Source organism: Malus domestica, chromosome 12 (genome assembly GCF_042453785.1).
Source record: "Malus domestica chromosome 12, GDT2T_hap1".
Taxonomy (NCBI): Eukaryota; Viridiplantae; Streptophyta; class Magnoliopsida; order Rosales; family Rosaceae; genus Malus; species Malus domestica.
Window position 1 is genome coordinate 1872625 of NC_091672.1, and position 25796 is coordinate 1898420.

At 36.4% G+C, this 25796-nt stretch overlaps 3 protein-coding genes across 3 annotated transcripts; 2 read left to right on the top strand and 1 right to left on the bottom strand.

Annotated features, from left to right (window-relative positions):
• The first annotated feature begins 3806 nt into the window (after positions 1–3806).
• LOC103449400 (fructose-bisphosphate aldolase 6, cytosolic) lies at positions 3807–6725 on the top strand. Its single transcript, XM_008388721.4, has 3 exons — positions 3807–4006; positions 5234–5461; positions 5656–6725. The coding sequence occupies exons 1-3, from the start codon at positions 3979–3981 to the stop codon at positions 6474–6476; spliced, it is 1077 nt and encodes a 358-aa protein (XP_008386943.3). The 5' UTR covers positions 3807–3978; the 3' UTR covers positions 6477–6725.
• Positions 6726–11572: 4847 nt separating this feature from the next.
• On the top strand, positions 11573–14277 carry LOC103449399 (fructose-bisphosphate aldolase 1, cytoplasmic-like). The gene is made up of 3 exons (XM_008388720.4): positions 11573–11798; positions 12657–12884; positions 13221–14277. The coding sequence occupies exons 1-3, from the start codon at positions 11771–11773 to the stop codon at positions 14039–14041; spliced, it is 1077 nt and encodes a 358-aa protein (XP_008386942.1). The 5' UTR covers positions 11573–11770; the 3' UTR covers positions 14042–14277.
• A 4068-nt stretch (positions 14278–18345) lies between these two features.
• On the bottom strand, positions 18346–21508 carry LOC103449398 (trihelix transcription factor PTL). Its single transcript, XM_008388719.4, has 2 exons — positions 20835–21508; positions 18346–19955 (listed from the first exon to the last, which is right to left on the bottom strand). The coding sequence occupies exons 1-2, from the start codon at positions 21314–21316 to the stop codon at positions 18824–18826; spliced, it is 1614 nt and encodes a 537-aa protein (XP_008386941.3). The 5' UTR covers positions 21317–21508; the 3' UTR covers positions 18346–18823.
• Between the last annotated feature and the right edge of the window lie 4288 nt (positions 21509–25796).

Below are 25796 nucleotides of genomic sequence, written 5' to 3' on the forward strand. Positions count from 1 at the left end.
TTTGCTGAAGTGCGACTTCATAATTCTCTGTTATTCCATAATTTAATGTAAATTTTTGTGTTAATATTATAAAATATTGTACTAAAGTCCGTCTAAATCCCACCTAACAGTTAGGTTTTAGCCCGCTGTACAACTAGCACTTAGCATCTTTTAGAACCTTGCTAAAAATATCAGACGTAATTTTTCTTATAACTTTAAAGTGAACCGACGTAATTTTTTGTGTCGTTTCTCACAGACGGCGCCAAATGTTGATGCACAAAACTAGAGGTTTTGGAACAACGTAAATCCGACCGTAAATCTGCAAGAAATGTAAATAACACAAGATGTATCGTGGTTTATCCCAAGGTCTGGGCTACGTCCACACTAATTATGTATTTCTGAGGGAGAGAGAACCTCTGTAATGTGAGAGGGGATGTGAGAGGGGTGAGAAGGCTTAAGGAATGGCCTCCCCTAATTGTGAGGTGAGGGGTCCTTATATGGAATGAGGACTCTTCACTTATTACATATTTGCCCATTCCTTTATCACATAATTACATTTAAGTCCCTCGAGTATTTGTACGAAATCTAAATACGAGGCCCTAAATATGATATAAACAAAAGTATTATTAATTTATTAGTCCAAAAAGAACTGTATTTACTTTATTCGCCATTAATGATAAAATTGAAATGATAAGTTTTCTTTATAACTAACATATCTTGAATCTAACGATTATCAAGGGCCGATCTAGGAATTTAAATAGGAGTGGACTAAATTATTTTCCTTGTAGTATGTAGTGAGATTTAGGTGTTAGGGGTAGGCAAAATTTCTACTTTGTGCAATATTACGCTTAAGTTTTCCACAACATGCTTATTTTAACACCAGAAAGTTCCAAAATTTAAAACTTAGGATGTGCTAGAACCTAGGACAACAACTAGCTGGCTCTGCTTGTGACTATCGGATCCAATTCTAGACATCGAGCTTATATATCTTCTACTTCCAACTTATACAAAATTTGAAAAGCTAATCTTTGTTTCGTTTTTTATCATATGCATTAAATTTAGTGAGTTATACTTTTGTAGTATGTATGGTGTTGGGTACTATTCTAACTCAATGTATTACCATTTTCATGATATTTGTTGAGAAAATGAAACATGATAGTCACTACCCGCCGGAACACAATATCTTGAACTTAAGAGAGTTTCAAAAACAATTTAGGCCTAGTTTCGGTCAAGACACTCTAACGCTAAAGTTGGTAGCTTGCGATGATCAAACTCGAAGTAGTAGGGTTGAGCTTGAATGAGTGCTTACAATAATATGTTCGTGGATGGATTTTTACTTTCTTATGTAATTGGACTTCGGCTCAAAGTCCGTTTCCATGCCACAGGCTGAAGAGAAGTAATTGAACTGGGCCAACCTGGTGCAAGGCATTTGTTACATTTTTCATTCATTTTCGAGTCGTGAATCAGAGATTTTTGTTAGTGTATTAAAAATAGAGTAAATTGTGGCAATGATCTCTCAATTTTAATCAAATTAGAGCAATAGTCCCTCGACTTATCAAAATGTGTAGCTATAGTCATTTTCATTAATTTCATTAAAATTTTGTCAAAATAAGTTATATTGGAATAACCATTTATATAATTAGTGTCCCTCAACTCATCAAAGTGTGTAATTATGGTCATTTTCGTCAATTACGTCAAAATTTTTGTCAAAACGAGTTATGTTGGAAGGACCATTGCTATAATTTGGTTAAAATTAAAGGATCATTTCTCCAGTTGAATTAAAATTGAGAGACTAATGATAATGAATTTTTAGTTGAATGACCATATCTGCACGTTTTGATGAGTTGAGGGACCAATGGTAATAGATTTTTAGTTGAAGGACCATTGCTCTAATTGAGTTAAAGTTAAAGGACCAAAGTGTCATAATAAAAGTGAATGGACACTTAAAAAAGTAAACTTTTCCTTACATATTACGACATTTGATGTACCGGACTATTTTACTGCATGATAACCATTGTGCTAGGGCTACCTTAATTTTCCTCAGTCCTAGATAAGCAACACAACTTTTGCTTGACTTGAAACGATTCATGTTGTAGTAGAAGGGAAAATACTTGACGCCTAAAACATTTAAAAACGTGGAACTTTGGCACTCTTCATTCTTCATCCTCAAACTTAAAAATTTCGAACATGAATTGAACTCAACAAATTATGATCTTTTAAATCAACAAGGAGGGGCTTCCAACTTCAAAACTTTCACCGAAAAATCTTACCAACTCATGAATTATGTACCTTACACGTTTGCCCTATTGATTGATTTTAGTATGTTGAAGGTTGGTATACTTCCTTCTTTTATACTAAAATCCTTTAGAATGAATGAACAAACTGTATCTATATGGGGATTAAATACGTATTGGTTAGGATTTGATGACACGTTTTTGACACTCATTTTATAGGGCTACTTCGTACTGTATTTAAACGATCCAAATTATCTATATTTTAGTACATCGTTTAAAGATCATTATGACAAAAACTTAGACAAATTCAAAATCATTAAAACATTCATTTGTAGAAGAAAATTGACGAATACTGTTTTTTGAACAAACACATAAATTTAATCTGACAGTTATATGATTTTAGATTTAAATGATTTTTAATATACATGATCTTTAGAAAATATCTACAAAATAAACGGTTTGAATCATTAAAATACACATATAAAGTGAATTCCAAAAAGATACGTGACCAAATGTATATAAAAGCGTGTGTTTTCAATTATTTGCATTAGTGGTAAATGAAAGGGTGGCGGTGGTAGTAATCTCTCAGGGTTCACGCATAATTACAACCAAACCCACAGATTCAACCTTCACCTCCACCTGGCCAACAGTAAGCACTACTATTTGTTGCTTGGTTGGTTTTGCCGCAGTGGTTTTCAATTATTTTGATTACCAATTATACCCTTCCGAAAAGAATTGAGGAAGCCAAATTAAGCACTAATGAAGGGTATAACTGGTAATCAAAATCATTGAAAACCACTGCGGTAAAACCAACCACCGGCAAAACATCATTTATTAAAAATTCTGACGAAGAGGAATAATGGTTTCAGTTGACTATAGCTTTCACATCAAAGAATTGGATTCTTTGGGAATACAAGCAAATTACATGGATTTTACAACTTTGACCTAAGTTTCTCTTCTTTTTGCCCGAACTTTTTTTCTACTTGTCCTTAAGCAATGCAAAGGAGATTTTGCTGAAGTGGGAATTCATAATTTTCTGTGAGTCCACAATTTAATATAAATTTTTATGTTAATATTATAAAATATTATACTAAAGTCCGTCTAGATTCCACCTAGCAGCTAGGTTTCAGTCCGCTGTACAACTAACGCTTAGCATCTTTTAGAACCTTGCTAAAAATATCAGATGGCGCAGAAATCAGAATCTCATTTTTAAGAGAAGCTTTTTGCTGTTCTCTTTCTCTTTGTTCTTATAGGAGGAAAAAAATCATATCTGAATCTCTTCCTTCTAATCTACTAGGTCCGAAGATTCTAGTTATTGAAATTTGATACAACAACTAATATTTTTATAACTTTAAAGTGAGCCTTTATGTAGCCGTCGGATCAAATTTCAATGATCCGGATCTTTAAACTTAATGAATTAGGAGGAAGGGATCCTAAGAAGATAATTTTTTCTTATAAGTGAGAGACTAATTTCATTACAATAAAAAAAAAATAAAAAAGAGAGGATAATCATTGGGGCATTTTTGTGTGGGTTAAGTCGGCGAAGAACAGAAAGCCCAGCACGAAATAAGGGCAAAAGAGTCAAAATGAGGAGAAAGTCGAAGATCATTTGAGGTGCACTTGACTGAGAGCAACGTGTTCCGCAAGGCCTTGGTCTCTGATATAAAACCCTCACTCACACCCACCATTTTCTCCATCTTCCTCCTCAATCTCCCAATCCATAACCGACCCTTAAAGTTTCCGCTCTCTCTTCTCACAGTCAAAAATGTCGGCCTTCAAGGGAAAGTATCACGGTAATCATCGCCTAACGCCGTTACATATTCTCTTCTTCCTTTTATCTCTCGTTCGAAAGATTCTGCCCTTTTTGTTGTTGTTGTTTGGTTTAATTTTGAATTATTAGTGTTTGCTCTGGTCTGTATTTGTATGCGTTGAATTTATCGTATGGATTATGGATTAGTGTTGTATCGGTGCTTTTATCATGATGATAATGAATTTTTATGTGTTAAATTAAGTTTTGCTGAATTGTTAATACTTAATAGTGTGTGGATGGTGCTTAATTTTGAAACTTAATTCGAAATTAATTAAGATATATGCTTGGGAGACTCAAAAGTGTGACTTTTTATTCTCTCAAAGTGTGAAGTTGTGTGGACTCTCCGTGGACTTTCCGCCACCTCATTTTTTACGGAGTCCATGAAGAGTCCCACATTTGGTAGTATCCTTAGCGTTTTATTGATTGAAGTTACTGCATGATTAGTGTCTAACTGGTGTGTTAATGGTTATGATCATGTAGGGTAGAGAAAAATCTTAAAATTTTGGATTGTATGGTAAACCCTTTTGTTGGAAGATATCATTTTTTAATTTGTTTATAATGATTGTTTTAATTAAATGATGATTTACGATCCTTGTTTGTTTGGATCGATTGGCATGACCTGAATTTGAGGTTTATTTTAACGTGTAAATCTCAAATTATTTGAAAAATATACCTGTAAAACTCTGTAAAACTCCATTTTTGTCATCAGCTGACGTTTTAATTGATTTTTTACACAAGAAATTTAGTCTTAAAAAATACGGGAGGATGATTAGGACTCGGATGCATAGGAGACATGTGACTGTGACGGATGATATTTGCTTAATTGGTGTTTTAATTCAAAAGAATTTTATGTTCACAGAGTTTGAAGCGGTCCTTTCGTCGTCGTGCTTTCTTTTTGTTTTCTCTTGTGTATAATCTAAGTTTGGGGTTTGGGGTTGTGAGTACTGGATTAGCACTGAGGTACTTTTATAAAAAAATGAGTATAAATACTAAGGTACTTTTATAAAAAATGGGTATAAAAAAAACCCGACATAAAGGTATTTGGTAAACACTTTAAAACAATTTATTTTCACAGTTTTGTGTGAAAAAAAAAACTGAAAATGTGAATCAGAATGAGCTTATTCTCGCAGCACAGCAAAAGTAATTTTTTTTTCAAAGCATGACAATACCAAACCAGCCCTTAATATATTGAATTATCTTTGGCTTGCAGATGAGCTCATTGCTAATGCTGCCTACATTGGTACCCCGGGAAAGGGTATCCTTGCTGCCGATGAGTCAACTGGCACGATTGGCAAGCGTCTTTCCAGCATTGGCGTTGAGAATACTGAGACAAACAGGCGCGCTCTCCGTGAGCTGCTTTTCACCACTCCCGGTGCCCTCCAATACCTCAGTGGAGTCATCCTCTTTGAGGAAACCCTCTACCAGAAGACAGCTGCTGGTATTTTTCTACCTACGCTATGAAATTCATGTCTAAAATCGGGTTTAATTCAAAAATTATGAATTGTTTTCAATACTCGTGTTTGTCCATGCATTGAAGGGTTCGAAGGTTTATCTATGAGCTTGTCATTTCTGTTTATTTTTTGTGCTTGGATGATATGTCATGCCATTGACATTTCGATTTATGCTATACAGGTAAGCCGTTCGTTGATGTTTTGAAGGAGGGCGGTGTCCTTGCTGGAATTAAGGTTGACAAGGGCACTGTTGAGCTTGCTGGTACCAATGGTGAAACCACAACTCAGGGTCTGGATGGCCTTGGCGAACGTTGCAAGAAGTACTACGAAGCTGGTGCCCGATTTGCAAAATGGCGTGCTGTGCTCAAGATTGGCCCCACCGAGCCATCTCAGCTGGCAATCAACGAGAACGCCAATGGGTTGGCCCGATATGCTATCATCTGCCAGGAGAATGGCCTTGTCCCCATTGTTGAGCCAGAGATCCTTGTTGATGGATCCCACGACATTCAGAAGTGTGCTGATGTGACCGAACGTGTTCTTGCCGCATGCTACAAGGCACTTAACGACCACCATGTCCTGCTTGAAGGGACTCTCTTGAAGCCTAACATGGTGACTCCAGGATCTGATTCCAAAAAGGTTGCGCCCGAGGTGGTTGCCGAGCACACTGTCCGCGCCTTGCAGCGCACCATGCCTGCAGCTGTCCCTGCTGTGGTTTTCCTCTCTGGTGGGCAGAGCGAGGAGGACGCTACCCTCAACCTCAACGCCATGAACAAGTTAAAGGCGAAGAAGCCATGGACTCTTTCATTCTCCTTCGGACGTGCCCTTCAGCAGAGCACTCTCAAGGCTTGGTCAGGAAAGGAGGAGAATGTGAAGAAGGCTCAGGAAGCTTTCCTCACCAGGGCCAAGGCTAACTCGGAAGCGACATTGGGAGCCTACAAGGGTGACGCCAAGCTTGGCGAGGGTGCCGCCGAGAACCTTCATGTCAAGGACTACAAGTATTGATTGGGGAAGCTGTCGAATACCAAATTGTTATGCGGTTAGAAGGTAGCTTTGTTTTCGCGGTCTCGTAACCTAGGTCGTTCCTTTTTGTTTGCTGAAACTTTGATCGTGATCTCAGTCGTGCTGAGATTATTACCGGATACTAGTAGGTTTTGATAAAAGCTTTGAGGAGAGTTTTAGTTTGTTCATCGACTTGGTTTTAGTTTGGAGAAATGTAAACTTCTTTTGTTATATATTTGGGTTCATTGAGAATGTGTTTATTTGAAAGTTCTTTATTCATTTTTTTATTGGGTTAGGTATTGTTTAGGCCCAATAATGTAATTATTGGGCCTTCACAACATTTTTGAATTAGACAAATTTAAAATTATAAGATATTTATTTATAATGAAGAAAATAGTTTTATAAAAATGTTAAATTTAATCAAGTGGTTGTATTGGGGGATTTTAGTGATTTTGTTAAAGATGATATTTGAGAGAATACATAAAAAAAATAATCAGTTTGATCGATAAAATGTATTTTATTCGTCTCTTAATATGCGTGTCAAAATGTTTTTTAGAAAAATGTGTTGGTCATATTGCGGGATTTTAGTGATTTTGTTAAAGATGATATTTGAGAGAATACATAAAAAAAATAAACAATTGGATCGATAAAATATATTCATCTTCTAAAAATATATGTCAAAATGTTTTTTAGAAAAATGTGTTCTCAAATTCTAATGGATTGATAAAATATATTCGTCTTCTAAAAATGCGTGTCAAAATGTTTTTTAGAAAAATGTGTTCTCAAATTCTAACCCTTATCTTGTAATGTTCATTTTAACGAAAAATCACATTTTTACACTAAAAAATCAAACATGATACTATTCATTTCTTTATTTTGTCCTTATCGTTAAAACTCAAAGTTTTCAAACCCTTTCATTAGTTTTCCTTATAAAGAAGTGAAGAATATTCCAAGACCTAACAGCACAACTCGTTCATTTTGTCTCCAATATCGGATCGAACTGAAGAATATTCCAAGTTTAAATAATTATTCAAAATTATACATTTATCGTATATCGTGCGTTAAATAAAAACAGTACCTGACAAAAACTGACAGCACGATGTACAATAAACGAATACAATTCCGAAAAAGATCGACAAAAAAAAAAATTAAAATTACCCCAACATGGCGAGAACCTCTTGAAAGACCCCACTTGGCCAGTTGGCTCACCAGTTTCAGAAAAGAGAAGAGATGAGAGATGGAAAGAGAGGCAGGTGATGCGGCCGATGCTTCCACAACTTGGTATTCAACATCCTAACTAACTACCACTTCTTTTCCTTCTTTCACAAGAATTTCAAAAGTCGACATGAATTATAGTTTGACTATTTAACGTTGGCGTAGTTATATTGGTTAATTATAGCTGATGTACTCTACTCTACGTACTTGGTTCGTATTTTCTTTATATAATTTAGACTAGTTTAAATATAATATAACTTGTATTAGAATTTGTACAAATGAGTCATGGCTATCAATGTAGAACATCAAATTGTAAAGATAACACTATACAACATGCTAGGGTTTATTTTATATCAGATAATATCTTTACGCACAATCTTACCATGCAAAAAAAAAAAAAAAAAGTTAGCTTTTTATTCAAAATAATATCTAAGATTGACATAACTTCTTAATTTGATTCTTGAGATTGTCTACAGTCAACAATTTCAGTCTTTTTGTGAAAAAATTTCATTAAATTAAAGAAACCATCAGTTCAAGGGAAGAAATTGTTCTGATAAAAATACTCTCAATTTAACAGAAATTTATCACAGAATGACCAAAATTATTAATGGTGGACAATCTTATGGATCATTTCTATCAATTTTAAACCTCAGAAACTAAAATGAGAATTTTAACGATCTCAAAGATCATTTTAGGTAAAAAAAATTCAAAAAAAATTGGCATCGGACATTGAACTCCAAAAGCATAAAACGCTTGAAGTAAACCACGAATGAAAAATGTCATCATGCCATATTCTTTTGCATGCTTTTATTTTTTAAGAATTTTCCAGTTTTAAATATTAAGGAGAATTGTTGCGCATGATCCAAGTGATGCTAGTGACGAGATGCGATTGATTTTGGTTCATATATCAATGTGTTGAAAGTTTTTTTTGTTTTTTTGTTTTCAAAAATGGACTATGGAAGACTCATAGAGACAATTTAATCTCTAATGATCATCATTGTCTGATTTACTAGTATCATAAATCAAACAACTGTGTTGAAAGTTTGTTGGATGAGGCATAATAACAACTCTTATTGTTTTGAGACTTATTTTTTAGCTATACCCTTTGGAACTTCATTTTGATTTCACATTATTCCCTGTAATTAGAAAGTCACCACTTTATTCCTTGGAACTCAAAATTCGTTCCATTTTGACTTGTGGACTCTCTTCTCACTGAAACTTATAGGTCACCTTTTGAAACATATGTGGGACTCAACACTCAAAAAGACTATGCTACATGTGCAATAAAAATTATAAATCTCCATTATGCGCTATATTCAACAATAAGAGTATTAAGTTTAAAAGAAATTGAAGAGGTGAAAAAATATTAAAAAAACTTGATTAGCTTGGTGCCCAAATCCAACTCACTTAAGAAATTAATAGATCTAAAGGTAATGTGGAGTGAATTTTGAGTTTTATAGAGACAACTTCCAAGTGTCAGAAAACAAAATGAGATCACAATCGAGTTTCAGAGAATAAAGTATCAACTCTTGAGTTTCGTAGAATAAAATGACATTAAAATCAAGTTCCGAAAATCATAATTAAAATCGAGTTCAAAAGAATGCAGCAATCAGAAATGCGGTGGGTGAGATGACAAGGAACCAACAAGAAGCATGTACTATTTGACTCTGCAAAGCATACATAATAATGCAGGTTATGCATTGCAATAATTTTACACAGAAAAATAAAAAAACAAATTCAATGACATTTGACAGCCTTAGAATACATTATGAATTACGTAAAACACGCGTTATAATGTGAGAACATTTTATAATTATATCACGTTACGGTATATTTTAACATTACTGTAGTGTGTGATTTAGTTTTTAAGTTTGAACCCCTAAATTCTATTTGTATAGTTTTTAGGTTCAATCGATCGTATAAAGGAGACATTGAAGGGGCATTCCAAAGCGTTTGATAGCTGCCTATAATTACAAAACAAAGAAAATTCCTAGGAAATGCCATTCATGTTGTAAGTTTATGTATCCTAGACGTCAAAACTACCAACACTAGAGAAGCTACCTACACACATACCCTTCAATCAAACTAGTAAAATATTACACTTTCCTCACACTTTAAGTGAGTATTTTTTACGGATCCGGATTCTTTCCTCTCTCATTTTCCTTCTCTTCCAGTCTCATTTTATTTGAACGTTCACGATTAAGCAGCATCAACATTTTGTGTTGACTTCTTTAAAAAGAGAGACAAAGAGGAAAGTGAGAGAGAATGGGAGGTGAGGGTATTTGGAGGAAAGAGAATCCTACTTCATTTTTTTAGTGCTTCTTCCTTGTAAACTACAACAATCAATTTATACAAAAACAAATTAAATTTGATTTGGAAAAAAAAAAAGACATGGATCTCAAATATAGGAGATTTTTGGGCAGACAGATAACCTAGCATATGGGCGGCCGTACACAAAATTTCTAGTATAGGTGCTCAAGATATGATACGTGGCTTCAATATTCTGTGATTTTAAGGGAATTGGATCCCATTCATATTCATTTTGTAGGGATACTAGGAATTCTCACATTTTAGCTGTTAATCGTATATTTGATTTTTTTTATTTAAAATTAAACATAAATAGTATCTGACGAAAATTGATTGTACAATATACGATGAACGGATAAGATACGGGAATCCTTAGGATCCCTACAAAGTGGATCCAAAGAGAATCATTTTCCGATTTTAAGCACACCAAGATACAAATAAGATAGATGAAAATAATAAAAGTATATGATAATTTTTTTTAAATCTCACCCGTTTATTTTACGTTATAAATTTTTTGCAAGATATGAATATAGGCTAAAAAAGGCAAGCACTGTGATAAAGACCGGAACCTAGATTGCCGGTGTTGGTTTTGGCTATCACAAGTTCACAAAACCAAAACCGGAGTCGCCTTCAAACCCCACAGGATTTGGTTGGCGTGTTTTACTTTTTTGACCCCCTTCCTACCGACCTAACCCAATCACGGGGACGGCGGCTGGTTTTGTGAAATCCCACCACGCTGCCTAATTACCTTTTTACCCTCTTCAATTAATTTAGGCTCTAACTTAAAAGGAAATATTAATTTGTGCATATGAAGTAAAACTTATGCGTGACCAAAGTAAATCTAGAGGCTTTGTAAGGCATGTATTTCGATGGAAGTTTATTTCTCAGATTGTATTCTAATTTTTTTACTAGTTCTCTTTTGATGATCAATTCAACTTCTGATGTTCAAAAGCTCATTTGACCTCAAGGTTGTACGTATTAGTAAAATATTGATATAAAGACTCTAAAGCTTTTAAAGCAATTTTATGAAGAAAAAAAAAAGAGTAACGCTTATGAAATTCTGTTACAGTAAAATTAAATCTAATTAGAACAACGAGTCACATAAACAATCACAATATGTATCATGTATGTGGTATTTTATTTTCTTAATCATTTAAGTTAAGACACGTCAATCAAAACCATACCTAACACACATGGAAATGTCGTGAGTTATTAACACCGCTATTTCTAAAACAATTTTTAGAAATGCTAAGTGGACTCTCTAAAAAATAGGACTCTTCATAAACTCTTTGTCACCTTATATTTTTTGCTTTATGTTTTATAACACTGCCACGAAAATTAACGTTAAACTATGTAGCAGAAAGTCCTCGAAAAGTCTCACTCTCGAAAGAGTTCCCTTAACATTTCTCAACAATTTCATTGGAGATACTCAATTAATGGAGAAAACGAACATTTTAGGAAAAAACATATATTTTTTTTTTGTAAATTGGGAGAAAATCCACAGTAATGAATTCGTATTAATATAAAATAGGAAATAAGTGTAGGTCCAACTAAGGGCAGGAGGGCAAAATGGTAAAACCAAAAAGAGAAAATTAATAATAATTTATTTAAGTGGGGAAGAAGCCAAGCAAACAGTGCAACTTTCGAGCCGTACTCGCATAAAAATCCTCACCCACCCTTCACTTTCTTCCATCGTCTCTTCCTCTCTCTCGATCTCTCAGAAAACAACGAACTCGTCTTCTTCTTCCTCTCTCAATCTTCAGCATCAATCAAACATGTCTGCTTACAGAGGCAAATACGCTGGTAATTTACTCATCCCCTTCACTCTGTTACTTTTTCATATCGATCTGTAAATGTGTGTGTATATATATATATGTTGTTTTGATTAATTTCTTAGATCTGATTGTTTTTATTCGTTTTCAAGCGTTGATGCATGAAACCATGTTTTTTCAGTATGTTCTGGTTGTTGAGTGATTGAATCTTACTTCTGCGTTCGAAATCCGAAGACCCAGATTCGTTTTTTCTACACCGTATCGATTTCTTGCAGTTTTCTGGATTTGGGTTATCAGAAAATCAATCGTTTTTGCTCCTGAAACTTTTTTTGAGTACTTTGATTACTAAAATTTAGATCTAATCTGACATGTTTAGTTAATATGCCTTCTAGGTTTTACTTTGTGAAGATGGAATACCTGTTGACTATATTTTACTTCAAAGTTAAAATCAAATTTATGGATTTAGAGTCCTCAAATTTGCAACTGTGCTTATTGGGGTTTATGATTTTTTCAGTCAATTTTAGGTATAGGATTCGATTGACAAAGTTGTTTGGTACTAAATTTTGATCTTTTGATCTTCATTGAAACCCTATGTTTTTATGTGTGTGATTATCTTACTTATTCATAACACTTTACCCTTCAGAGTTCCTCGTTGTATTTGTTTTGATCTGAAGTTCTAATAGTTTTGGAAGCATGTCACATGTAGTAATTGATTTTTCGATTTCGGTTGTATTACTTGCTTGACTATGAGGGGAATTTGGACTTGTCCGAACTTTTGTTATCATTCCATATTTTCTTGTTTTTTGTAATTTAATGTAGATGTTTCGATGTGGGTATTTATATTTTGTGATTTCTGGTCTATGTTGGCTGAATTTTTTATGCCTTGCAGATGAGCTTATCGCCAATGCTGCCTACATCGGCACCCCTGGAAAGGGTATTCTCGCTGCTGATGAGTCAACTGGCACAATCGGCAAACGTTTTGCCAGCATCAATGTTGAGAATGTTGAATCAAACAGGCGTGCTCTTCGTGAACTGCTCTTCACTGCCCCTGATGTGCTCCAATACCTTAGTGGAGTTATCCTCTTTGAGGAAACCCTCTACCAGAAGACCGCTTCAGGTATTTTGACTAAAGTTTCTAGGTTTTGATACTTCGTCATTGCACAACTATTTGTTCTGTTTTATTTTGAATCAAAATATATTGAGTATGCAGTGTTTTTATTTTGTTCGAACAATAAATCCTTTGAATTTGTATCGTTTTGTGAAGATTTTTTTTTCAAGAGAAGTTTGGGTAAAGCAGTAAACAGTACTTGTTATGTTTGTAATCCTGTTTTGACCATCCTCTGGTTGCATGAATTGTTACCCTTTTCCGATTTGTGCTCGGTTTGGATTGTTCTTTTCCTAAATAATATTGTCAAATTTTCCATGGGATGGTACTCATTATTATGTTGTGCAGGCAAGCCATTCGTTGATGTCTTGAAGGAAGGTGGTGTTCTCCCTGGAATTAAGGTCGACAAGGGTACCGTTGAGCTTGCCGGAACCAATGGTGAGACCACAACCCAGGGTCTTGATGGCCTTGCCCAGCGTTGCCAGAAGTACTATGAAGCTGGTGCACGGTTCGCAAAGTGGCGTGCTGTGCTCAAGATTGGCCCCAATGAACCATCTCAGCTGTCCATCCAAGAGAATGCCAACGGGTTGGCTCGTTATGCCATCATCTGCCAGGAGAATGGCCTAGTGCCCATCGTTGAGCCAGAGATCCTGGTCGATGGACCCCATTCCATCGATAAGTGTGCCGATGTGACTGAACGTGTTCTTGCCGCATGCTACAAGGCCCTTAACGACCACCATGTCCTGCTTGAAGGAACTCTCTTGAAACCCAACATGGTTACCCCAGGATCTGATGCCAAGAAGGTTTCACCAGAAGTGATTGCTAAGTACACAGTTCGCGCCTTGTTGCGCACTACCCCTGCAGCTGTCCCTGCTGTTGTGTTCTTGTCCGGTGGACAGAGTGAGGAGGAGGCTACCCTCAACCTCAACGCCATGAACCAACTCAAGGGAAAGAAGCCGTGGTCTCTATCCTTCTCCTTCGGACGTGCTCTTCAGCAGAGCACACTGAAGGCATGGGCAGGGAAAGAGGGAAACATCCCAAAGGCGCAGGCTGCTCTCCTCACAAGGGCCAAGGCCAACTCAGAAGCTACTCTTGGAATCTACAAGGGTGATGCCAAGCTCGGTGAGGGTGCCGCTGAGTCTCTCCATGTGAAGGATTACAAGTACTGAAGAAATTTACAGTTCTTGTTTTATTTTTGGAAAACTATCTTGCGGTCTGTGTATGGCTTTTGTCATTCTCAAGCGTATTATTAGGGTTTTTTCGAACTTCTGTTCTTGATCTCGGATATTAGGATGGTGGTAGAATAAAAAGCTTGACGGCCGGTGACATGTTGAGTTTCAAAAATGTTTCCTAAACAGTTACTTTTTATTGCCTGAATTGAAGATAAGCACTATAATTTCCAACATCCAGTTTTTGTCTATTTGGTTTTGATCTTAATTACCTTGTTTCTTGAACGGTTTGCGTGTTCATCGTACTGCACTGGTTTTTGACGTCCCTTGGGCTAGTCATTTTATTGACAGGTCGCGTTTGGTATCTAAGATTGAATATGTCAAACTTTGCAAGTTGGTCTCCGTTTCTTCTATCAACTTGTTATAGATTCAATAACTTATCCAATCCAATCCAATCCTAGGCACCAAAACATGGCGTAAATCGAGTCTACTACAATATTTGCAACTGTGGTTCAATTCCTTTGTTTTGTGAACTTTGAGCTCTTAAAATTTGAGGCTTTGAGTAGTACTTTGGATGGACCCAAACTTTGGGTTTGCCTTTACAGCATTGAACCTGCCTTGTATTCACCTCCAAACACAAGATCAATCAGCGCAAACCATGACAACTGAATAAGGCAGAAGACCCAAAATTCAAGATCAGATTCGAAAATTTTCCGAAAAAAATTAATTCGGAGATTCATCCCGATTCTTCCAACGAGCGACGATTGATGAAGGAATCGAAGGAACAGAAGGGAGAGGGCTTCTCGCCCGATCCGAATAGCTCTATATGGTATACTACCCTTCTTAACATTAACCCTAAGCACAATAGGAGAATATAACTTCCACACTTCCGTTTTCTCCTGCTACTCTCTTTTCTCTGATTTGCCTCTTAATTCTCCTCTAATTGATAAATTCAACAGCTAGAAAAGAGTAAAAGAGAGCACGGAGAAAACAAGAGTGCGAAAATAAATTTTCAACAAAATAACCTGCTGGGATAAATGAGATTTTAGAAAAAGATACACCTTTCTGGACCAATTCAGAGTACCTAATTGAAGTGGGCTTTTGGGCCAATTGGGCACACCCCTAAACCCTAAGACTGTGCAGGGCTTTTTTTTTCTTATTTATTTTTAACTTTTAAACTGGGATTTTAGAAAAAGATGAAGGAGTTCTATTTCTATAGTTAATTTATGTTTTACATGTGTAGATTAAATTGCTATGGTAAATGTCAGTAATGTCTAAAGATTGTTTAAAAGCAGCCTGGAAGCAATGGCCAGACTTCCCAATTTGGGATAAGCCAAAAGCTACAAAAGCAGAGCAGTAACGGTTCAAAAATTTTCTTCTTTTTCTTTTGGTGTTTTGTATACATCAGCTCAGTAAGTGGTCACCTCAGCAAAAGCATGAAGCAAGCAAAGCAAAAGCATTCCCAAAAAAAGCTGTTTTTCTTAAACTTGAAATTTCTAAAATTGTCATGCATGTAATCTCCTCGTTTGACTGCGGATGACTCAACTACTCAACTGTCTCAAGCAGCCGGAAGCAGAAGCAGGAAACAGAAGCAGTTTGGCCTTGGGACAAGCAAACCAAAGCAAGCTCGGGGAAGGAGATTCATCAAAATAGTGACAATAAGAGAGACAAAATAAATGGGAGGTACATGGAAAATCACTGAGACAATGACTGCAATGTTTGGTTCCCGTGGTGGGAAGCTTCTTTACTCTTTCCTATGTACGGTCACTAGTGTTTGTCCAAGAGTGTTCACTGTGTTATGTATATGAGTAATGACTGATGTTTGGATAACAATGGACTCCCTCCACTAGCTACAAGCGAATACAGTTCTCCCATGTATTATTTTGAAAATTCTATAGTGCGTTGGTGTATGGGATAGCTGAATTTGGATCACAATGGACTCTCTCCACAAGCTACATGTGAATATAGTTCTCCCATGCACGACCTTGAAAATTATATAATGCACCGGTGTATAGAACGCATTACTTCAGCTGATAGCTAAATTTGTGTGCTTTATCTAAATGTTTCAGTTTAGTACCCTAAACCTTTCTTCAAACCGATGCATCACATACATCGGTTTACAATACCTTTATGATAAAGGAAAATTTAAGCTTCAATTTGATTGCCACCCCCTTTCCCCAAAAAATTTCAACAAAAAGAATTGGGGGAAAAAAATAAACTCAGAGTCCCCTTCTATCTTTCTTTTGTATTCATTTGATAGAGAACAATCAATTCAAAACTTTCTTTGTTGGCAAGAAAAGTAAAATATTGGGTTTCGAGTAGGTTATATATATTCATACAAGCGATAATAGGAGATGAAGAATCGAACATAATACTTGAATGTAAGGACAAATGTTTTTAACCTTATGAGCTATCATCCTACGAGGATTTTCAAAAGAGAGCAAGGAACAAGGAGAAGGATTTTGATTACCAAATTTGAGTGACACAACCACTTACTCATCGACGTGCTTATGGCTAATTTGAAATCAGAACCAAAAGCAGAAGTAAAGGAATTCGAACATGTAATAAACTAAATCTGATCTAATTGAACTTCTGAATATCTCAGTTGACAGAATGAGCGTGCTTGCCTATAACTACATATTTCATCAAGATAGTCAATGGAACTAATTAAAGCTAATATATGAAACGTTCTCTAAAACCAAAAGACATATAAAAGAAAATATATGAAAGAAAATGACAATTGTAGTAATCAATGAAAGCTTGATACAATCTTATAAAATCCAATCCAGGTCCATTTTTAGTACGAATCTTCACTTTGCTTGAGGAGGTATCTAGTTCAAAACTTACAAACGACTATTGCTAATAAATAAAAGAAGAAAACATTTAAACTAAAACTTTTGTATTTCCAAAACCATGTACGTGAAAAGAAAAAGTGTATTATTGTATATGAAAATATATAATTCTGTAGACTCCCGACCGTCATATATATGTTACTGCATAATGATGTATATATGCTATACTAATTAGTTTCTCTCAGTGTTACATATATCACTCAGCTGGCTGTAATTTAAAACTGAATGGAAATCAGTACTCGAGTGCCTTAAATTGCAGATAATGACATGTTTCTGGTGATACAATTCGTACGTTTGCTTTACTAAGAAGCTGCACATGACATGCCTTGCCTGCTTCCAAATATTGTCAGTTCTGTATAGCTAGTACGTACCAACCAGCCATGCTATATATGCTCATCTGATCGAGAAGGCAACTTCCTTCAGAGTACGGGAATTTTCTTTATTTTTTGGCTATATTGTAAAGAATCGAACTTCGATCTATCATAATCTTGAAAAATTCTATGATGCTCCAAAGTATTTTATACATCCAAGTATGAGATACTCTGACAAACTGTGGAAAATTGCACTAACCCTAACCCATTGGCGCACCCCTCCCTCACCATTACTTGGTTAACACACAATTTCTTTTTTATTAAAGCACACCTTTTAATTATGTCGTAACTTCGCCTATTTTCTACTCTATTTAAAAATCAAATTCAACCGATAATTTCACATTTCCAATTTTGTGAACAAAAATTTCTTTCATGCCATAAAAAACATTTTCTGCTACGTTGCATCGTACACGTTAAACATTTGAAGCTTATTTAAAACAAATTAAAAAAAAAAAAACCATATTTTCCTGTGAAGTCCTTGAACAATGCATGCATGTAGAACAAGCTTAACCTATCGGAGCCCTATTACATGTTAAGGAGTTCAACCACAAGATTAGTTAAATGTTGGAGAAATATATTGAATACTCCCTCATGTGATCTTATTTTTCTTCTTCTCAAATTTCATTAAGCCAATTTGTAGGCATTTTTTTTTCACAATGATCACTTATTTTTATACATATAATTTGAAAATTTCAACAGAGCAGTTAAAGTACTTAAATATAATAAATTCAAGTTATATATATCTTTTATTTTTTTGAAGGAGCATGAATAATATGGTAAATATGTTATCTGCCCCTTATGTAAGCATCATATATTGTTTCCTTCGCACAAAACTTTAGTGGAGACAGCCGCAACCAGTGGGCCTTAGCTGCCTCCGTCCTTGTATATTGCATAAGGAGAGAGTTCGTGGGTTTATCTGGTCTAGTAATTTGCAATTTTTTTTCCTAACCTATAACAAGAAATTATTCTCTTAATATTACATCTTTTTTATTTATTTTTTTAATATATTATACAAGCGATTCTACACTAAATTCATCTTAGCTACAAGAAGGGAAATTCAAATTCAAGTACGAATTAACAATGCTCAAAACTTGGCTCTTAATATTATGTTCAATATGCATTCATTTTTTAGTATGGCCTGCTTGGAATCCATATCATGACAAAATGAGAAACAATATTTACTCACGCATGGAAGATGAAAAAAATGAAGCTTAAAACAAATGAAAACCCACAAAAACATATACCCAACGCTAGCAGCACTACAACCTGTCCAAATCCATAATTATTTCCCTCTAAAATTTCCATGTCTTTAGGCTTCAGTCCCATGATTAAAACATCAATCAAACCCTACACATAAATAACCCCCAGTTAGCTCCTTGCTTACATGATCATACTGTAAACCTCACCTCACATGAGACCATCACAGAGGGAGAGAGGTTTTTTTTCAAATTTGTTAAACCCCATAACAAAATTCAACCGAGCAAGTTGTCTTCTGCAGCTAGCTAGCTGATGATCACCTAGTACAAAGTACTAATATTACACCTCATATAATATTATCATCACTGGTTTTGGCTTCCCTTGCTCAGCTTCAATCCATAATTTTCCCACAAGTTCTCCCCCTCACTCATCAAGAACGGAAAACAATTATCAGGCACTGCATTGCTCCCCACATTACTTGCATTATTCCCACCATTAGGAGAATTGTTAGAACCATCATGGTTACCTTGTTCATTACTCATTTCACCACAATACCCTCCTTGACTACTATACAATGAGGAACACGACTCATTGCTCTGAAAGTAACAGGCTGCCGATGCGCTTCTCGAATTTGCATTCTCCTTTCGCTTCTTATTCATGAATAACTCCTTGGCACTCCTACTCATGTTATGAACTATTTGATCAGGATCATTGTGATCAGGTGATGAAGAATTGTAATTAGTAGCTTTTGCTTGATCAGTTGATGATGATCCTCCCGATATCTTGTGCAGTGCATCCATCAAAGCCTTATCCCTAGCTTCAATCCATGCCCTCTCTTTGGCCCAGAAATTTTGCTCTCTGTCAACCCTATCAACTTCTTGTTTCCTCCACTCCTCCTCTCTCACCACCCTCTCCCTCTCCTTTTGCTCAAGGGTCCTCATTAGCCTCTCCAACCACTCCTCTTGCTTCTCGATCAGCTTCCTCATTTGTGCATCGATAAACTCTTTTATCTTCGCCTTCCAACCCCTCCGTCCAATTCCTCCTCTTCTTTTCCTCGTTGTCTTCACCTCCTGCGAATCATTGTCCATTGCGGCTGCACTGACATCATTATTAATGTCTTGATCTTCTGAGGAGGAGGTTTCGAACTCGGATGAATTCGAGAGGCTAAGGCTGTCACAGTGCTTTTGATCAGATGACTGATGATGATAGGGAGTTGTGATCTCTTGATTTGCTTGAGCATTGCCAGCTGCTTGGTAACGATAATTGTTACTATTATTACCGACGAAATGGGTTTCTGCAGGCAAAGATGGTGAGACTACGGTATTGGTAGTTTCTCCATAGAGAGCTTCGAGCTGTCGAAAGAACCGATAATGCTTTCCATCTTGTCTTCCAGCCTTTCCTTCCTTCGTTTTCTTGTAGTACTTGTACAAATTTTCAAACTTCTCTCTACATTTTTTCCCACTTCTTTGATACCCATGTTCCTCACACATGATCCTGCCACAAATTTTAATTATAAATAGGAGGCAGATGAAAGGAAATAAAAACTGGGTTCTACGAAAGAAACCAAAAACAAATACAACACTTTCTTAGTAAAAGACCCGCAATCCTGGTAGTGTCAGCTTGTAATTAAGCAGAGTATATATCATAGTGATTGGTTATATGAAGAGGATATTGGTAAGTAGCCTTAAATTGAAAATCGAATTTTAAAATAACTAAGCTAAAAACCCATTAAAATGTTGTGGCCATGTGAAATATTTATGATCATTCCTTTGCTAATGATGATGTTATGATATCCCAATTAAGCATATGACCTTTCAAATTTTCTAAAGAAAGAGAATGTATAGTCTTTTAGGGGGGCTGTATTTTCCTTGTGCATCATGTCTTTTCAATATCAGATAAAAACCAGTCGATTAATATATAGTATTCAAGCATGGAAGAGGCCAACCATTAATTATTATGGCAAAATAAAATAAAAACAAAAATTTGTGTTTGAAAGAAAGGTCACATTTTCAACTGATAAACTCGGTTCGCAACTGATCAACTGAAATTGTTTTTATTTTTTTATTTTTTTATTTTTTTTATAATTATTTTCCAACTCAAAACATGGAAAACTATCCACAAACTGCTTCAAAATAATTTTAATTAATAAGTAGAAACACAATGGAAGTACCCGAATATGATTTTACTTAAACCTCCATGCCAAAGTACCATCATGCACCAATTAGTTAAGAGAAATCACATAATAATGATGACCAAAACAAATTTGACAAACCAAGAGTGAACAAAAAAATTTGAAAATTGAAAAAGAAGAGGAAGATAAGTAGGTATGCTAGGGTAGGGTGTATACTTGTACAAGTGTATGTATTTACATACCTAGAGACTTCATCCCAGAGAGGACCCTTCTGATTAGCCTCTTTGAACTTAAAATCAAGCCCGGATCGGATCTCCAGAAGAGTGAGAGTCTCTTGCCTCGGCCACCTTCCAGACCCTTCACCGCCAAGACACCCGCCAGCTTCAGCCTCCAAGCCACCGCCACTAAGAGAAGGAGCTGCCGTAACTGTAGTAGGAGTAGTTACACCTGCAGCACTAGTAGAGTCCGGAGAGCGAAACTCGTGATGATGGTGAAGCCCACGAGGGATCATCTCGTGGGCTTGAGAACGGTCTATCATCATGAGCTGCTCGTACGGATGGTGTTGGTGATGAAGAGAAGGAGGAGGAGGAGGAGGAGGAGGACCTCGGTGGTGGTTCGGGAAGAGCTCGGTTGTGGGTTGTAGTGGGATGGAGGGGAAGTGGGTCCGACCTCCGTTCATGAGTTGACGGAGATCGGACATATTGTACTGATCTTCCATTTCCATGGAGAACAAAGAAGAAGAACAAGAAACAAATGTTCACTTAAAAGAAAAAATATTGAGAGAAAAATGAAGAACAAAAAGAAGAGTGAGAGGGAGAGTAAGAGAGTAAGAGAGGAAGAGGAGAGGAGAGGAGAGAGAGCGGCAGAGTCGGATCGTGTCGTTCACGAAAAAGCTGGAATTTAAGCACAGGACAGTGGTCCCATGTCTGAGAGTATGTGTGTGTTTATGTATCCATGTATACGTCTAGTGACTCATTTTGTCCAGAGCATGAAATTTGTAGTGTTTGGGCACGAGGATAAGCGAAGGATGCAACCTGGATGGATTGAGTATGCGGAGAGGTTATTCGGGTGCCTTTTAATATTTTCATACCACTTCAAATTAACACGTTTATTTAATTTTTTTTCTAAATGCTTAAAAGTGGAACGTATTAACATTATCATCTACGGAGATACTATGAAACGCAGTAATGGAGTCCAATTAGGGTCAATGGCTGCTCATGACCATAACAACTTCCCAACCCATGTATATTCTATGTATATTTCTTGGTAAATTTATCTTTGACCCTAATTAAGGAGAAAGTGAACAATGTTGAATTACAACCTATTGTTTATTCTACATTCTCCAATTTTGTTCCTTCTTTCCATCGTCTTCTTTCTCCTTTGTTTTTGTGTGCAACTCAATGGTGCAAATCACATGCTCGACGTAAGCAACTACATATAGATGTCTCATAAGTTCTCGACGAATGTTGGTAGATTTTGATAGGTGTCCATCAGGTGTTTGATGGAATTGTGTAATGAATGTGGGCCCAAAAATGATCTCGTTGTTGTAAAATTCTAGCTTCGCCATTGAAGACACGTTGTAATGATACATTACATGGTATGTGTTTGACGTGAAATTTTATCCTGTATGCAAGTTTAGAGTAATATATGAGACAGCAAATAAGTGGCGGACATGTGGGGAGAAGGGAGTGGCGGACTGCATGGTTGTGACGTGCTGACGCGTGTACAGTGCATGGGATCGGGTCTTTTTGACCAATGACTTTGTGACAAAGTTTTTTTTGGGGCGTGCTGCATGCCGTTTGCATAAACGGGTAAAAAAACGATTTGTCGTTTGGTGGGAAGAGGGCAAAGATGTTGGGTTTACGAGAAGGGGGCGATCGTTTTGGGAGAGGTTGTTTAAGGATATAAGTAAAAGGGTGAGAGAGAGATAGAGAGAGTTCGAAGATAGAAAGAAAGGGGTCGTGCCGTGTGCAGTGGCGAAGGCAGTGAAAACTGCATGCAATTTCAGAAGATGCAGCGGTAACAAGAGAAGGGCTACTGTGAGTGAGAGAGTGTCTATATATATATATATATACATGCCTCTTTTTATATTTTCTTGGTGTGCCTCTTTTACTTCACTAAAGGAGCTGCTCTCTCTGCTTTTGTGCCTCATCTATAGTCTTCTACTGGGCATAGCATAAATAATAGATATGATTCTTATTGAGTAGCTCTATCATGAGCTAATAAAGCCCCCATTAACTCCAAAACCCTACCAATTCGATCGCATTTTAAGTTGTACTGGTTCCAAAGTTGTTGAGACGAGTTCATACACATCCATAACACCAGCACATGAGAGATTATGTCTTCTAATTTGACAACATTCTATTAGCACCCTTATCAATGAGTATGTGTCACCTGTCTAAAACTGAAACAAGAGATAAAAACGTCAATGACGGGATAAACACTACATGCCCTTAATAGACCAGTAACTCGGCAAAATGCAGGTACTAGAGGCGCATATTTAGTGGTCACTGGCTGGATTGAGATTTAAGAGGAAAGAAAAATACATAAGTAGTTTTTATTAACCATAGTCATTAGTGATGACATGGCTGATCTCTTGATAGTATTGTTAGAGGTAGTTGAAATGGGCTGTTAGGTTGTTATAAGGATAAGATTGGTTAAGAGTTGTTAGAGGGTATTAATGTAATTGAACTGACCATTCTAGCTCTATAAAACCAAATGTAAACAGCCATTGATGGTTAACAAAAACATATATGAAAATTCTCATTCTTTCTCTCTTCTTATTCTCAATAGCTCTTTCTTTGTTCTTCGTTCTTTGTTCTATATTCTTTAGAAAAGTTAACATGGTATCTTCGCTGGAAACGGCTTGCTGCCATTTCCGATCCTGATGGTTCTTCTTCCGCTGATGGTGTCTTCGCTGGCGATTGATCTTCTGCCGAAGATTGTTGGTTTCTGAAAGGGTGTTTTGATTGAGTTCGTGAGGCTGCGAGTTTCTTTTTGGGTTGCGGCTGCGTCTTGATTCAGGTGTTATTCCTGTTCTTTTTCTGCTTAAATGTTTGGATGTATTGATTCAGGTGTTATTCCTGCAATCTGGGTATTCATATGATTCTTGATTCTCTACGAAAGTATTAGTCTTTTGTCAATTAGAAGGAAGTGTCATTCTTTCTTCGTTGCTGATAGAGTTTACAGAAAGTGTTAGTCTTTCTTGTAGTGAGTAGAAAGTATCCATTTTTCGATCTTTCGTGAATTAGAAGGAAGTGTCATTCTTTCTTCGCTGCAGATCGTGTTTACAGAAAGTGTCAATCTTTCTTGTCGTAAGTAGAAAGTTTCAATCTTTCCTGCGAAATTCATACACAGTGTGTTGGTTGATTTCTTGTTGTGTATTTCATCATGTCTACACCTATGGTTAAAGTTGAGAATCTTTTGGGTATGCTCACAATCAAACTGAGGGATGATAATTTTGCTAAGTGGGCATTTCAGTTCAAGTCTGTTTTAAAGGGATATAAAATGTTTGGGCATTTTGATGGTATTGATGCTTGTCCACCAAGAGTTGTGATCACTACTGATACTGGGGTTACAGCTGAGATTAATAAAGAATATGTTGATTGGGAATCGGTTGATATGGCACTGCTTAGCCTATTATTAGCTACTCTTTCTGACGATGCCATTGAGTATGTTCTTGGTTGCAAAACTGCATTTGAAGCTTGGTCTAATCTTGTTGATCGGTTTGAATCTGTGTCTAAGTCCAGGGTTAATCATTTGAAAACAGAGCTGCATACCATTCAAAATGGAGCAGATTCTATAGAAAAGTATATGTTACGACTAAAGAACATCAGAGATCAATTAATCGCTGCAGGAGAGTTTGTCTCTGATAGTGATGTTATAATTGCTGGACTTGCTGGTTTACCAAAAGAGTATGCTATAATCCGCACAGTTATTCTTTCCAGAGAATCTCCTATTACTTTAAAGGAGTTTCGAGCTCAGTTGTTAGGTGCTGAAAAGGAAGTTGAATGAGAGCTCAATGCCTTGTCTCAAAGTACGAATGCTTTTTATACTCAAGGTTCTTCTACGATGCAGAATTCATCTAATGCATCGGGTTCTAATCCATTGGGTCATTGTCATATTCCTGCGACAACTGGTGGTGTCATTCAGCAACAATTTCCAATGTCTCAGTACCAACAACAACAATTTCCTTTGTCTCACTGTCAGCAGCAGCAATTACCTTTGTTCCCTTAGTCACCACATTTTGAATCACAGACTTATGGTTATGGTTTCGTAGGGAATGGTTTTAATTCTGGTGGACCACGACAGAATTATGGTAAGAAGTCCTTCACTGGTTCAAATGCCAGAAAACAAAATGGTGGATATAGAGGTAAAAATTTCAACTCAGGTAATTCCTCTGGTTTTCAGTCTGGGAATTCAAGGCAGAATGGGTGGACTGGTAATACTAAAACCAGGCATACTGTGGTTATAGAATGTCAAATTTGCAATAAAATGGGTCATACGGCTGTCAATTGTTTCCATCGAAATTCAAGTACACCATCCACGGGGTTCTTGATTGAATGTCAGATTTGTGGGAAAATAGGGCATTCGGCACTTGAATGCTTTCACAGGGCCAATTATGCTTTCCAAGGGGCTTCTCCACCATCATCAATGACTGCTATGGCGGCACAGCAGACATCTCCCTATGGTCATCAAGATTCCTGGATTGTTGACACCGGGGCTTCTCACCATATCACTGCCGATGTGAATGCCCTGAGTCATGTCACTCCTTTTGCTGGTTCGGATAAAATTACTATTGGCAATGGAACAGGTTTATCCATTGACAATATTGGTTCTACTACTCTTACACATAAATCTCATACATTGATTCTTAATAATGTATTACATGTTCCTAAAATTGCAAGAAGTCTTCTGTCTGTAAAACAACTCTGTGCTGATAATCATAGTTGGTTTATTTGTGATGAAAGTGAGTTCTTTGTGCAGGACAAGAAGACAAAGGAGGTGTTGTATCACGGAAAGAGTAAGCCTAAGGAGTTGTTTCAAATTCCAGTTCTGAAAGGAGTGAGAGGAGTACAGTCTACAGTGCAATGTTCAGCTTTCTTGGGAAAATTGGTCAAGTCAAATCTGTGGCATCAGAGATTGGGTCATCCCACTCATGACATATTGGCTGTTATGTTGAAAAAGGCAAATATTAGTATAGA

What these genes read in the sequence shown, in the direction of transcription:
- LOC103449400 (XM_008388721.4), top strand. Translation starts at nt 3,979, where the DNA reads ATGTCGGCCTTCAAGGGAAAGTATCACG. An exon ending in CTTCAAGGGAAAGTATCACG is followed by an intron (nt 4,007 to 5,233) that starts GTAATCATCGCC and finishes TTTGGCTTGCAG; the next exon opens with ATGAGCTCATTGCTAATGCT. An exon ending in CTACCAGAAGACAGCTGCTG is followed by an intron (nt 5,462 to 5,655) that starts GTATTTTTCTAC and finishes TATGCTATACAG; the next exon opens with GTAAGCCGTTCGTTGATGTT.
- LOC103449399 (XM_008388720.4), top strand. Translation starts at nt 11,771, where the DNA reads ATGTCTGCTTACAGAGGCAAATACGCTG. An exon ending in TTACAGAGGCAAATACGCTG is followed by an intron (nt 11,799 to 12,656) that starts GTAATTTACTCA and finishes TATGCCTTGCAG; the next exon opens with ATGAGCTTATCGCCAATGCT. An exon ending in CTACCAGAAGACCGCTTCAG is followed by an intron (nt 12,885 to 13,220) that starts GTATTTTGACTA and finishes TATGTTGTGCAG; the next exon opens with GCAAGCCATTCGTTGATGTC.
- LOC103449398 (XM_008388719.4), bottom strand. Translation starts at nt 21,316, where the DNA reads ATGGAAATGGAAGATCAGTACAATATGTCCGATCTCCGTCAACTCATG. An exon ending in CTCTGGGATGAAGTCTCTAG is followed by an intron (nt 19,956 to 20,834) that starts GTATGTAAATAC and finishes AATTTGTGGCAG; the next exon opens with GATCATGTGTGAGGAACATG.